Raw genomic sequence first — 14,702 nt, forward strand, 5'->3', positions numbered from 1 at the left:
CTCCTAGAAGCTCTGGTTCTTTTTAGTGGAAAAGAATATTAGAAAACAGTATCTAGATCTGAGTGGAATTCATTAATGTTTTCTGATAATTGTTCTTAGAACTAGTTCATAGTGACAAACATTGATATACATAATTTTTTCCTCACACATAAATGAAGGCAAGATCTACTATACAGGCATACTTCCTTTTACTGTGCTTTGCCGACACTGCATTTTTCACAAACTGAAGGTCTGTGGCAGGTCTGCACTGAGCAAGTCTATTGGCACTATTTTCCAACAGCATTGGCTCACCTCCTGTCTTTGTCACACTTTGGTATTTCTATCAATATTTCAAACTTTTTCATTATTATTATATTTGCTGTGGAGATCTATGATCAGAGATTTTATTTTATTTTTTTTAGTGATCATGATGGATTCTTTAATAAAAATATCTTTTTTTTTAACATCTTTATTGGAGTATAATTGCTGTACAACAGTGTGTTAGTTCCTGCTTTATAACAAAGTAAATCAGCTATACATATACATATGTTCCCATATTTCTTCCCTCTTATGTCTCCCTCCCTCCCACTCTCCCTATCCCACCCCTCTAGGTGGTCACAAAGCACCGAGTTGATCTCCCTGTGCTATGCAGCTGCTTCCCACTAGCTATCTATTTTACATTTGATAGTGTATATATGTCCATGCCACTCTCTCACTTTGTCTCATCTTACCCTTCCCCCGCCCGTGTCCTCAAGTCCATTCTCTGGGAGGTCTGCGTCTTTATTCCCATCTTGCCCCTAGGTTCTTCATCACCTTTTTTTTTTTTAGATTCCATATATATGTGTTAGCATACAGTATTTGTCTTTCTCTTTCTGACTTACTTCACTCTGTATGACAGGCTCTAGGTCCATCCACCTCACTGCAAATAACTCAATTTTGTTTCTTTTTATGGCTGAGTAATATTCCATTGTATATATGTGCCACATCCTATGTATCCATTCATCTGTTGATGGGCACTTAGGTTGCTTCCATGTTCTGGCTATTGTAAATAGAGCTGCAATGAACATTGTGGTACATGACTCTTTTTGAATTATGGTTTTCTCAGGCTATATGCCCAGTAGTGGGATTGCTGGGTCATGCGGTAATTCTATTTTTAGTTCTTTAAGGAACCTCCATACTGTTCTCCACAGTGGCTGTATCAATTTACATTCCCACCAACAATGCAAGAGGGTTCTCTTTTCTCCACACACTCTCCAGCATTTATTGTTTGTAGATTTTTTGATGATGGCCATTCTGACTGGTGTGCGATGACATCTCATTGTAGTTTTGATCTGCATTTCTCTAATGATTAACGATGTTGAGCATTCTTTCATGTGTTTGTTGGCAATCTGTATATCTGATCAGAGATTTTAATGTTACTACTATGACTTGCTAAAGGCTCAGATGATGGTTAGTATTTTTCAGCAATAAAGTATTTTTAAATTAAGGTGTGTACTTTTTTTAGACATAATGCTTTTGTACATTTAATAGACTATAGTATAGTGTAAATATAACTTTTATTTGCACTGGGAAACCAAAAAACATTTGTGTGACTCACTTTATTGCAATATTTGCTTTATTGTGGTGGTCTGGAACAGAACCTGCAATATCTCAGAGGTATGCCTGTATTGTGAGGTAAATTTGATGGTGGAATAATTTTTCTATAAGGTGGTTTACTATATAAATCAGGGCAGCCAATTATGGCCCACAGGCCAGGCATCAAGATGCTGAACTAAGCACAGTTTTTGCATTTTTAAATGACTGGAAAAAATCAAAATAATGATAATATTTTGTGACATGTAAAAATTATATGAAATTCAAACTTCAGCACCTATTAAGTTTTATTGGAATATGGTCATGCTCATTTGTTTATGTACTGTCTATGGCTACTTTCACTTCTACAATGGCAGAGTTAAATTGTTGCAATAAATACCAAATGTGGTGTTCTCATTGCTTCTCACTGTTGCTCAGCTCACCATAAATTTCAGTGACACAATTATAAGCCAACAGCATTTCAAGTACCATAAATATCACCATACCGTGATATTTTACTTTACTTTTATTACCAGTGCATACTCCCCATGTCAAAACACACAAAAGAAAGAAAAGTAAGCTTTAAAACGTGACATTTTTAAAGCACGGAACAGTGTGGATTATTTTGTTATTAGGTTCAATGGCAAAGCACTGAGTTTATTTTTTAATAACACTATAGCTGTTTGGAAAAAATACAGTGTACACTAACTCTATTAGCCTAAGCACTCATCGCAATATATCCCATTCAAAGAAAAACAACCGATAAATTAATATAAAATGGCATGTCTCATTAGGCAGAATTTCTTCACAAAGATAAAAAGTCAAAATGAGGCTACCATCTAAGTTTCTGAGTGGCTCATTTGTTAGCCAAGGAAGGAGAGCCATTTACCAACAGTGATTTAATTAAATCAAGAATGACTGCACTAGCAAACAATTATGCCTAAACTAATCAATTTGTTTAAGATGACCAGCCTTTCCATAAGAAAAACTGCTTGAAGAGTTGAGAAAACTGACAATATCAATAGTCTTTTTTTTTTTTAAAGGCAACTTTTCTGAACAGCATTCTTGGCTCTTGACAAATTGGCAGATGTTACTGATACTGCTTAGCTGTCTTTTATTTGAGGAGTCAATGCCACGGTGAAGAAACTGAAGAATTAGTCTCTAAGAATAGTCTGCATGGAACAACTACAGACAAAAATATTTTCAAAGAAGTTGAAAAAGCACTAATTTATTACAACCTGAAGTGGAATCTGCTAAGATGTGCTACAACTGATAGTGATAAAAATACGTGTGGGGCAGAAAAAGGTTTAGAGAAATTTACAAATTTTACATTTTGAATTTATTAAAATGTAAACTTCTAAAAGTCTATCGTTATTCCTTGTTCTATTCATCAGCACTTGTGTAAAATATTCATGTGTTATTGAATGGGGTCCATGGGGTATTTTACTTGCTCTTATGGACTTAAATATCATCAGTTCCATGAATTTTTGTCAGAAGTAGAAGGTGAATATAATGACTTGTTCTACCTTATAGCAGCTTAATGTCTTAATGGTGGTAAAGTCACATTTTAACTTTTGGAGCTTAGGACTGAGACTGAATTTTTTCTGAATGAGAATTGTCCTCAAACACTATTATTGAGTACTGAATGATTCTGGAATTTAGTTTTGCCATAAACTTGACAATGTTTCTTAGTAAATTCAACCTAAACTTACCAGATAAAACCAGCACTTGAATGCAAAATCTATACTGTTAGTACTCATTCTGTTGTTTTAATCACAAGTAATGTCAAGCTCCTCTACACATTTTCCATGCTGTCAAACAAAATTCAGATCTCGATTCCCCTACAAATTTGCAGTGAATATATTTTCTGAGCTCAACTTTCAGTTTCAACAATGTTTGTCAAACTTTGATGCAAATGCAAATGAAATTTCCACATTTTAAGTTCTTTTACCTCTGAAAACAAGGGCCTTCCATCTAACCTTCAATTGGAATTGATTAATTGGGAGTAGAATGGCAGGCCAAAAGTCAAATATCAAGAGAATATAACAGAATTCTGCAAATGCCTTTCAAGTAATGAATATGATCAATTAAAATCTTATGTTTGTGAAATGATATTAGTATTTGACAGTATCTACAGTATCTGCATGAAAAGACATTTTCAAAAATGAAATACATAAAATCTCATTACATACCAGTATTAACAGATGAACATCTGCATTTAATTTTGGTGACAGGAATCATTAACTTTGAACTCTAATTAAGTAAAATGTTATCCCTCCAAAAGAAATCCATTCTCATTAGTAGACTTGTATTACAACAAATTTTACAATTTTTAAAATTACAAGAAAAATAGAATATCGTGAATAAACAATTGGTAGACATTTCTTTCTATTTTGTTATGTAAGTACCTACATAATGTCCTTGATTTTGCCTCACAGTCTGCAAAGCCTAAAATATTTACCAACTTGCCCTTTATAAAAAAGGTATGTCAAGTCCTGCTATAGACAATTAATTAATTTCAATTCAAGCCACCATTTTGAAATCTTAAGAAAGAACATTTTACTCAGACTTTAAATTTTGATTTGAGCCTATTGATGGAATCTGGAAACATACATCAAATTTTTAGCTGAAATTGTCTAAATAAACTGGCTAGCCTAATTAGTTGGATGATACATTAATGAAGTCAAGAACAGATGGGAACTCTACCTAATGCACTGTGGTAACCTAAATGGGAGGGAAGTCCAGAAGGGAGGGGACATGTATGGCTGATTCATTTTGTTGTGCAGTGGTGGCTAACACAACATTGTAAAACAACCATACTCCAATAAAAACTAATAAAAGTAAACAAATTAAATTAAATTAAAAAAATGAAGTCAAGAACATAGGTTCAAACAACGCCTTACCCTCCATGAATGCTTTACAAAGGAATATCACTTGTATTGAAAAGAGTTCATTTTAAAAGTCTGTATTTATGAAATTGAGAAACAAGTTACTCAAAGAACATTTCCAGCTGAAAGCAGAACAATAAACGATCTACTGTTTAAATCTGCCAGATAAATATTTCTTCCTGTTTCAATTTAATTCATATATACTTTTATGAGACCTGTACTTCTGTTTGAGGAAGGGTGTTACAGGTAAATGTTATGAACCCACTGCACATTAAAATGTACCATGTATATACACTCAAAGACTTTTATACCATTTGGGGAAACTCTCAGACCTCTGAAACTTATGCACGGACTGCAGGTTAAAAATCTTTGCCTCAGAACTACTAGCTATGAATCTGCAGTCTCCCCATAGGTTATTAAAAGCTCTTTATTTCCTTTTTTTTCACATTCATTCCCCACCCCCCATTTCCCCTCCATCCCTTTTATTTTTCATCATATTTTGTCTCCATTTCTTCCCTAATTCAGGCACAATGTGCATTTCTGCCTTTCAGATGCATTGGACCCACCTGCTTTTTCCTCATGTTAGTATGTAAATAAAGAAAATGAATGAATAAACTGCATTATGAACCACATTCTCAACCTGAAATCTATATAAATATTTCTCACAGCCCAAGTATGGCATCTGTTTCATTTATTCTTAGGAATAAAAGCATTTTCACAAGTGAAATAAAATAAGCTTAAGATTACCCACTCAGAGGTGCAGACAAGCTTGCTAGAGAGGAAGTGGCATTATTTCCTGAATTACTGAATACTTAAAACTTCACAGTGTTACAGTGCCTTTCATCTCAGACAATCTAAGAAGGTTTAATCATTACAAAGCCCTCTCTTCTCGGTGCCTTAGGGCATCATACCAAATGAACAAGAAAATCTGAAATGAAAGAACTCAACTCCTATGGAAATAGGAGTCTTATTGAATCACCAAAACGTATTCATCACATTCTTTGGCAACAATACAACAATGTAGAGAAAACTATTCGACAGCTTAGGGGAAATATTGCACCTATTGTTTAAAAGGTTGGTTCTGGTAGGAGGCCAATGGTAGCAATAACACTTTTGTTTAACTTGGATGCCTGTACAGCTAATCTTTCAGTAACATTACTGTTTTTCGGAGTACATGTCTGTTCACGACTGATTTCTTCCACAGGCTTCTATTTGTAGAAAGAAATGATTTAAAAGCCTGCATTAAATAAAATTCCTTTGATTCAGGAAAGCTATTTGAACTTTATATAAAGACTACTAACATTAAAAAAGGGAAATTTGCAATTCAGTGAAGTTATATAGAAATCAAGCCAGATTCTACATATATTTCAAGTTGCAAGACAATACAATCACTAAGTAGATAATAATAAATGAATAATATTCATTGAACTTTTACTGTAAGCTGGGAAATATAAAGTATCTAGCAATTGATCCTCACGATAATATTATTAAGTAGGTACTATTATTGTCCCCATTTTATAGATGAGATCGAAGCTCAGAGGGGTCAGGCAATTTGTCCAAAGTTGCAAAGTTAGTAAGTGGCAGAAGCTGGGTCTGAACCCAAGTCCACTTACCTCAGAAGCCCAAGTTCCTTTTTTTTTTTTTAATTTTTATTGGGGTGTAGTTGATTTACAATGTTGTGTTAGTTTCAGGTGTACAGCAAAGTGAATCTGTTATACATATACATATATCCACTCTTTCTGTTTTGTTTTTTTTTTTTAGATTCTTTTCCCATATAGGCCATTACAGAGTACTGAGTAGAGTTCCCTGTGCTATACAGCGGGGTCTCATTAGTTATCTACTTTATACATAGTAGCGTGTATGTGTCAGTCCCGGTCTCCCAATTTATCCTCCCACCACCTCCCCACCTAACCTCTGGTAACCGTAAGTTTGTTTTCTACATCTGTGACTCAAACCATCACCGTCCAACAGAATTATAATTAAGACCACATATACAATTTAAAATTTCCTAGTAGCCACATTAAAAAGTAGGAAAATAATACATTTTACTTAGTCCAATATATCTAAAATATTATCATTTCAGATGTAATCAATGTAAAATTATTACTTAGGTATCTTACATTATATTTCCATATTAAGTCTTTGATATCTGGTGTGTATTTTATACTTACAGCTTGTCTCAATTTGGACTAGCCACATTTCCAATGCTCAACAGTCATGTGTGGCTGGTGCCTACCATACTGAACAGTGTATCACTAGACAATTCATTCACTGAGCAAGTATTTCTTGAGAGCTACTGTGTATCAGACATTAAAGTGGAGAACATGCAAAACAAGGCCCTGCTTTTATGAAGTTTAGCTTCCTTTGAGAGAAATAGCAAATAAGTAAATAAACCCATAAGTAAGCAACTACACTATCAGACAGTGATCCGTGCTATAAAGAAAACTAGGACAACGTAATAGAGAGTGATGACGTGATTGGTTTGGTTTGGGAAGATCCTACAAGGAAGTGACATTCCTGAGGTATCTAAACTTTCCCTGAGTGTCAAACGCTATACAAAGCAGAAGACAGTGCAGGAAGTAGAGCCACAATAAGCATGACTGGCCTAACGAGTCCTATTCCTTTCTATCATGCAATTCTTTGTGCCTGCAACATAATGTTCAAGTGCCTTCCTATGGCTCCTGGCATAAAAAATAAATGACTTTGGCAGTCACCTTCCTCAGGGGATATTGAGAATTTTAGTGAAATGAGGGCTACATACCTCTGATGGGGACTTAACTGAGAGAAAATAGCAGCACAGCCTAAAACATTTAAAATATTACCATGTGGTCTGAATAAAGGCCAAGATGCAATGAAAATAGAATAATTGAGTTGTTCTCATACCATCATCTTCGTTCTATTTCATGCATCTCTACTCTTTTTAGAGCTTTTAAAAAACCGCTTTAGGGATACAGACATTTGATTTATGTTACACTAACAAATCAGGGCATAACTTGACCTCTTAAGTGAGGTCATATGAAAATCACTAGACCCCTTGAAGAAATCCATACTTAATGATAAAATACATTAAAATTGGATGCAATGTTCTTCTAGCTTAAAACACATGAAAATAGGCTTTTTCTTTTAAAGTAAGTAGCATTCCAAATTACTTATATTGAATCAAAGAGCAGTTAACAGTAGAGCAAACCCTGATTTTTAATGTATAATGAGAACTGATAACAGTAAAAAGCATAAGAACGTCACACTTACTATAGATAGTCAGTTTTATATCCTTGGCTTGTTTGCCAGCTGCATTAGACACAGTACACTGGTAGCGTCCCTTGTCACTTCTTCGTGCATTCTTTAAATGTAAAATTTGTCCTTTGTCTAGAAGTTCAATATTAGAGTCTCCCAAAAATAAAGGCCTAGAAAAAGTAAAATTTTATTCCATGGGCCCATTTTTGTTATCCTACATGTTTTCTCTTTTATTAACCATAAGAAAAATCATTAAATCATATGAATTTAAAAATATGAATCAAAGTTGAATTTTTTAGTATGAATCTAAAAAAGTACAATGATATGATTAAGTACTTCTGTTCAGAAGAACAGAATTATTAAACCACTTTACTAATGAAAGTAGATAATTATCACTTTGAGACAAAACTTCACTTAAACTTAAATTAAATGAATAATATTAAATTGAACTTCATTTCAAACTTAAATTTTTGAATAATATTAATACAAAACTTTATTTCTTTCATTCATCCCCCCACTTTTTTTTTTTTGGTTTACAAAGCCAAAATTTCTACCATCATTCAGAAAAGAAAAACTAAGTGTACAGGAGCTTCAAGCTAAGCAATATTATTTGTAAACTAATATTATAACACCTGGAAAAATATTTACGATAGAATGAATGGTTATTACTTACTAAAGACAAAGATCATGTCAATTTTCCTAAAAAGTAGATATTGTAATAAATATAAATGCTTTTATAATCATAAATACTGAAAGATATTTACCCCAAAGGCAGCTCATATATATTTGTCAAGGAAGTCTTCTTCTACTATACGGAGTCATTTACTAACTACTATAAAATGCTTACTTTATGTTTGGCAGCAGCTTTATTTAATACTTAAAACATCACGGTAATTAAAGTCTATGATATCTTAAGAGTCATGCCTTTAAAATCCATTGATCTTCTTTCAGGAAGACCCATAGCCAGTTTTTAAAAAGCTGCAGTGAACTAGCCCCATGATAAATAGATGCACTGCTATATTAATAAGCCACCAATCAGACTACAAGGTTAAATGGAAACACATTTAATTTTCTGTGGTAGCATCCCATACTATTCCTTGGTATGACTCTTTTAAGTTCTCTAAAGCTAAGAGAATAAAGTATCTTACTTTAATGCATTTTAACTGTTTAAAGAAGTGGAATACTTGATAATGCTACTCAAATTGAAGTAACTTTAAAACTTTCACTGATTGTTAATTATGCAAGTAACACAAAAATTGAAACAAACAAAAAACCATTATAATAAGAAAAGGTCTCCTTGTATTACCCCTAATGTGAGTCTTTTCTCTAGACTTCTTACGATTGTCAGTTTAGTTTGTGTTCTTCCACGTGTTTTTCTAAACATTTTTCACCCATAAATGTATTGCTAGAGGAATCTAAAGTTGTTATACATAAATGGTATTGTATTATTGTTCTACTTTTCACTTGACAATAGCTATGGAGATAGTTTTGGTACATATAGCCTGATCTTACTCTTTTGAATTGCTGTCCAGTGTTTCATAATAAGACAATGCCATACGTCATCTATCCTCTCTCCCAATGTCAAGCTTTAAGCAGTTTTCACTTTTCTGCTTTCACAGTGTTTCAGGGAGTATTCAGGGAGTCAAGCCTTCCTGCAGAACAGATGGCCGGCTTCCCTGTCCTAGACACCAGAAGTGTCATTGCTACATTATAGCATATGAGCATTTAAATTTTAATAGATATCAACAAATTGCCTTTCAGAGTACTAATTTACATTGTCCCATCAGAGTCCTATATCCTGATTTCCCATACTCTAAGCCAACACTTGATATTTTTCGAACCTCTACTTTTTCTTGCCAAACTAACCTATGAAAAACAAAATCATATTATTTTGCTTACCTTCTCCAAATTATTGAAGGTAAGCATCTTTTAATATATTTATTGATGAACTATATAACTTCTTAATTCCCTGTTTATACCCTCCACACATTTTTCTATGTTGTTTGTCTTTCTTATTGACATATAAAAAGTTTTTACACAATCCTTTATTTTATACACTGAAAACCTTTACTCTTTGCTATTTAGGTCTTAGACAGCTGCTTTCAGAAATTATAATAACACACAAGGGCTAAGAGAAACATCTAATTGCTCTTTTGTGGTTGTTCCTTTTTGACCATATATTAAACTAGCTTAAGCATGCATCTTGCTGTCATAAGCAAGTTTTCCTTTTTAATAATTCAAACAATTCCATGTAAAGACAAGATTATCTCTGTACTTGGATCTTGCATTTTTCATTCTTAGCCCTTAGTGTATATTTAGTGTATAATAAATGTGAGTTCCTCTGTGTCTCTGAAATAAATTCCCACATTTATGAAGTCCTACAATTCATAAATTCATAAATTTGAGACCATTTTTGAACAATATTGTTTTTCCTTCATGTTCATTTAATAATATTCTATGTGGTAAGATAATTAAGAGGGGGAAAATCCACATCTATTTCTAAACAATTGGATCCTTGTAACAAATACAGAAGAGGTACTCACTTGCCATCTTTGAACCAGTGAATAATGGGAAAGGGAGTGCCTTTGACTTGGCATTCAAGGGTGGTATCCTGGTTGAGGACAACTGAGACTTCACTTGGGGAGCTGGTACCTATTATGGTGGGTGGGACTTGAACAAAGACATTTTATCATGAAAATCTATGACTTAGCAAAAAGAGCGGGGAGTGAGAGAAGATAATGATTTCTATAATATTTCAACAAGATCTTAATGTTAAAAGTAAAATACCATAAAATAATCCCTTTCATATCACATCTGCAGACCCAAATGTCAAATTTAAACATAGGAACACGTTCATGAAAGATCTGATAGCAAGACAATTACTTGGAAGAATTATAGTATTAAAGAACTCATTTTGAGGAGTATTAAATCAATGTACAAAAGGAGTTTAGAATATAAATGAGCAGTCAAGCTCATATAATGAAATTTACTACTGCTATATGTTTTTAGATAATGAATGACATAGTCAATGACAATCTTATAATGTTTAAATTCTACCATAGTACTGTTTGAAATATATTACCCTTGTCTCTTTTAAAGGGCTCCTATGCTAAAATTGTAAATGAGATATAATGTGAAAAGATTGTACTAGTTTTTATTCTCGGAATTATAAAGCATATTAAAGAGCTCCCATAAACTTCTCTGGTCTTTGAATCCTCCCCCTTTATATCACACGACGGTGCTTGATCTTAATCTTCAGAGCAATGATCAGCCATTAAAGGGTTTCAATAAGGGAGGGCTGTGATCAAATTTGTTTTAAGACCACACTGGCTTCTGAATGAAGATCGGATTCCAGTGGCAAATAATGGATGAAGGGGAGTAGTTAGGAGGTTATTACATTAATTCAGCTTATAAATTATAATTAACATGGAATTAAGAAGCAGATTTAACAGGATGTAGACAGATTTACAGAGTCAGGGAGAGGGAGGTAGGAAGAATGAGTATCAGGCTGTGTCAGAAGCAAGTGGATGGATGGAGGTGCTGGTCACTATGATGGGGGTCACTGAATGCGACCAGAACAGGCATTTACTGAGACCTTTCAGTTTTCTATGCCACTGAGATATTCAAGCCAAGATATTGCAGAGGAGAGCAGATATATCACCTGAGAGCTCAGGGAAGAAGTCTGAGTTGGAGATAAAAATGTGGGAGTCATCAGTGCACAGACAGCAGTCAAAGTCATGAGAGTAAATGAGTGCCAAGAGAAAAAATGCCAATGAGACTAATGATAGAAAAGATCACTTGTTTTTATAACCTATACTTAAATACAATAATGGTAATTTTAGCAGAGGAAATTCAAAGTACTTCCGGCTTTGAGAAGACTTGAGAGAGAACTTTTATGTTTTAGCAGTTTACGAACGGTAATTCTAATGCAGCATCATTCCCAGACCTCACTTCCACTCCAGACTTACAAATCATATGCCCTTTCGATGAGCAAAACATTGAAAAGGAAGGAAGTCATTTTATCACAAAGTAAGCTTTAATAAGCAAATATAATCTCACGAACTTATAAAAATTTTATGATTATGATTAAAACATTTTAAATCCCAATTTATTACAGCTGCTACCCATTCTCAGCATTCTCCCCACTTAATTAGAATCAGGGCTGAGATTGTTTAGTTATAGGAATTAATTAGAATGCAGGGGAGGGTGAATTTACTACCTTCCTCAGTTCAAGTACAACCTAGCAGCTTTAGGAGATGTTGGCAACATGAATGAATTTTACTGTGCATCATCCTGTATAGTTACTTCCCAAAGAATTTCCTGACCACATCATTAGAGAAATTAACAAGAGCAGTAATTTAGTATTTTCTGTACAAGACAGTGCCAAGTACCCATAGACATCGCTATATGATAATAACAAATACCTATAAACTTTCTATATCACACGGTTCTGATTAACCAATATTAAAGACAAAAATAATAATAGAGTAAAATGAATGATATTTCTCCTATCAATTTATTTTTCATCTCTTTACTCTTTAATACAGTTAATGCTGTCCTATATAAGAAATGCATTTTTTTTTAAAAGAATGTTTTCCTTACCTAGCACATCGATGTTAAAATACTTTTGAGAAGTGCCTGCAGTATTAATTGCTTTGCAGGAATATCTTCCTGCATCCTCTGGAGTGGCTTTGAAGAGCTTTAATATCTTCCCATTGCTCACAATCTGAATAGTGCTGCTTTCAGTCACCTTTTAAGGCCAAAAGGGTCAGTGTTATTTCCAATCCTAATAAAAATGCATAATTAAAATTTGAAGTAAAATTTTTATACTATTATTAATAAGAAAGTCACATTTGAATGATTTACTTCAGAGGGAGAGGCAAGGACCTATGCATATTTGGATGTCTCCATTTACCTGGACATCATCTTTATACCACATAATGATGGGAGATGGAGTACCTTCAACTTCACAAATGAGACTGGTCAGCTGGTTGACCAACACGGACACATTTGTTACTTGTTCTTTATCTTTAATTACTGGAGGAACTGCAAAAAGTGAGAAGTTGTAGTTAGTTTTAAATAAATATTATATACAAAGTTTCTTTACAAAGGACTTTAGAAAGCAAATTCTGAGATACTTGATAGCTAGAAAGGCTGGTCATACTTAAGACAGCTTTTATTATGAAATGAAGAGTCTTGACCACTATAAGTAACTCATTGAATTTTTACTTTAATTATTATTTTAGAGTTTTGAATTAAGGATAAATTTAAGGGAGATCCTATTTATTTCACATACCACTCAAAATGCAAACTGCTAGAGTCTCAAGTTATGTGAGACTACTTTGCTGATGAGAATTAATATTGCCCAGTGTTTCTGGAAGCCAATATCCATCAAATTTCAAAATGCACATATCCTTTGACGTGCAAAGTGCCATATATACATGATTTCATTGAAGCATTACTGAGAATAGTAAACAACTGGTACCAAACCAAATGCTCATCATTACTAGAAGAAGGTTAAGTAAATCATGGTATGGTGGGATGCTAGGTAGGCATAAATAAGAGTTAGGAATACTGAATAATCCCCAGGATAGAGTGTTTAATGAAATAGGCAAGGTGTGGAGTAATGTATATAATGGTCTACTATAAATGCTTTTTGTATGTAAAAAAAAGAGGATGAAATATATATTCATATTTCTTCATTTTTGCATAAAAATATCTCTGGGAAAATACATACATACACACATATACCTAACAACTTTCCTTGCCCATAGGGAGGATAAGTAGATGGCTTAGCTCAGGTCCAGGGGACTTTTGACTATGTATCTTTTTCTACCATTTGAACTTTCAGTGATAAAAAATAAATCAATAAATGCAGTTAGACCACTACTTTTCTGGTTGATAACACGTCTATTCACATAAATATTAAATAACACTAGACTGAAAGAATAACATATATAAAAGAATCTGAAAATGTCACATATTCAGTTACACGATTTTAGCATTTCTATCTGTATTTACCATGGACTTTGAGATTATATTTTCTTTCTGTGGTTCCCGCTTCATTGACTGCCACACAAATGTACTCCCCATTGTCATATGGCGTAACAGAAGCAATAACCAACAATGTGCCATCTTCTAATATAGAAATACCAGGATCTCTGGCTGTCAGCTCTCTACCATTCCACAACCATTTGATGGTTGGTTTGGGGGTACCTGAATAAGAAATTAAAGCTTTGTGATATTTTACAACAAAATTAGAAGTCACTATTAAATATCAAATATCTTGAGGAGAAATAAAATTTGTTATGATTATAACATGTACCCTTAGGTACTATGCTTCTTTGAAGATATTGCTCCTGGCATGGGATTTTGACGAGATTATGGTATTTAATGCCTCTAATTCCTGATCAGTGTTAAAAGATGTATGGTTTGTAGCGTAGAATTTGATTAAAGTTGTTTTTATCAAGACATTCAGATGACAGTAAGGAAAGCAAAACATTTTCTTGAGTGAGTTTATGGTGCTAGTGGGGGAAAAAACTATATTAATTAAATGGACTAGAAATGGAGAGACTTTTTGGATGAAAATAAAGGAAGAGCAAAAATAAGATACTATCAGAGGAATATACATGAAGATTGCTCAGAGTACATAAATGATGTACAGAAATGATGCTTCATAAGTCACATTTTAAACAGGCCTGATAGAGCAGAGATGAGGAACGTCTACTATCCACACACCTTCTGGGGATCCCATTCTGTTAAACAGAGGGCAATAGATTAATTCTTGACTTTTTATACTGAAAAGAAAGCTGAGAAAGCAGTGAGCAGAACTGCTTTCCTCAATTTATTTATGACCAAGAGAGTGACTGGAACTTACATAACTCATGAATGAAAGTGATAAAAACCATCTTAAGATGCATAATGGAGCCAAAAGGACGTACTTGAAATAGACAAAACAGTAAACTCTATAATAAGAATGTATTTATTTAGCAAACAATGTGCCAGGTACTATTCTAAGTACTTTCACAT

General features: G+C 33.6%; 1 protein-coding gene across 3 annotated transcripts in view; it reads right to left on the minus strand.

Annotated features, from left to right (window-relative positions):
* HMCN1 (hemicentin 1) overlaps positions 1-14,702 on the minus strand; it is a 508,266-nt gene that overhangs the window by 222,368 nt on the left and 271,196 nt on the right. For all 3 annotated transcript variants that reach the window (XM_029226849.1, XM_029226848.1, XM_029226847.1), the window contains exons 26-30: positions 13,695-13,889; positions 12,589-12,719; positions 12,276-12,423; positions 10,217-10,343; positions 7,689-7,843 (exon numbers count right to left, since the gene is read on the minus strand). In XM_029226849.1, coding sequence (XP_029082682.1) covers positions 7,689-7,843; positions 10,217-10,343; positions 12,276-12,423; positions 12,589-12,719; positions 13,695-13,889 — 756 coding nt within the window. The remainder of the gene's footprint in view (positions 1-7,688; positions 7,844-10,216; positions 10,344-12,275; positions 12,424-12,588; positions 12,720-13,694; positions 13,890-14,702) is intronic.

This window comes from Monodon monoceros, unplaced genomic scaffold (genome assembly GCF_005190385.1).
Source record: "Monodon monoceros isolate NGI ecotype Baffin Bay Population unplaced genomic scaffold, NGI_Narwhal_1 Super_Scaffold_18, whole genome shotgun sequence".
In the NCBI taxonomy this organism is placed as follows: domain Eukaryota; kingdom Metazoa; phylum Chordata; class Mammalia; order Artiodactyla; family Monodontidae; genus Monodon; species Monodon monoceros.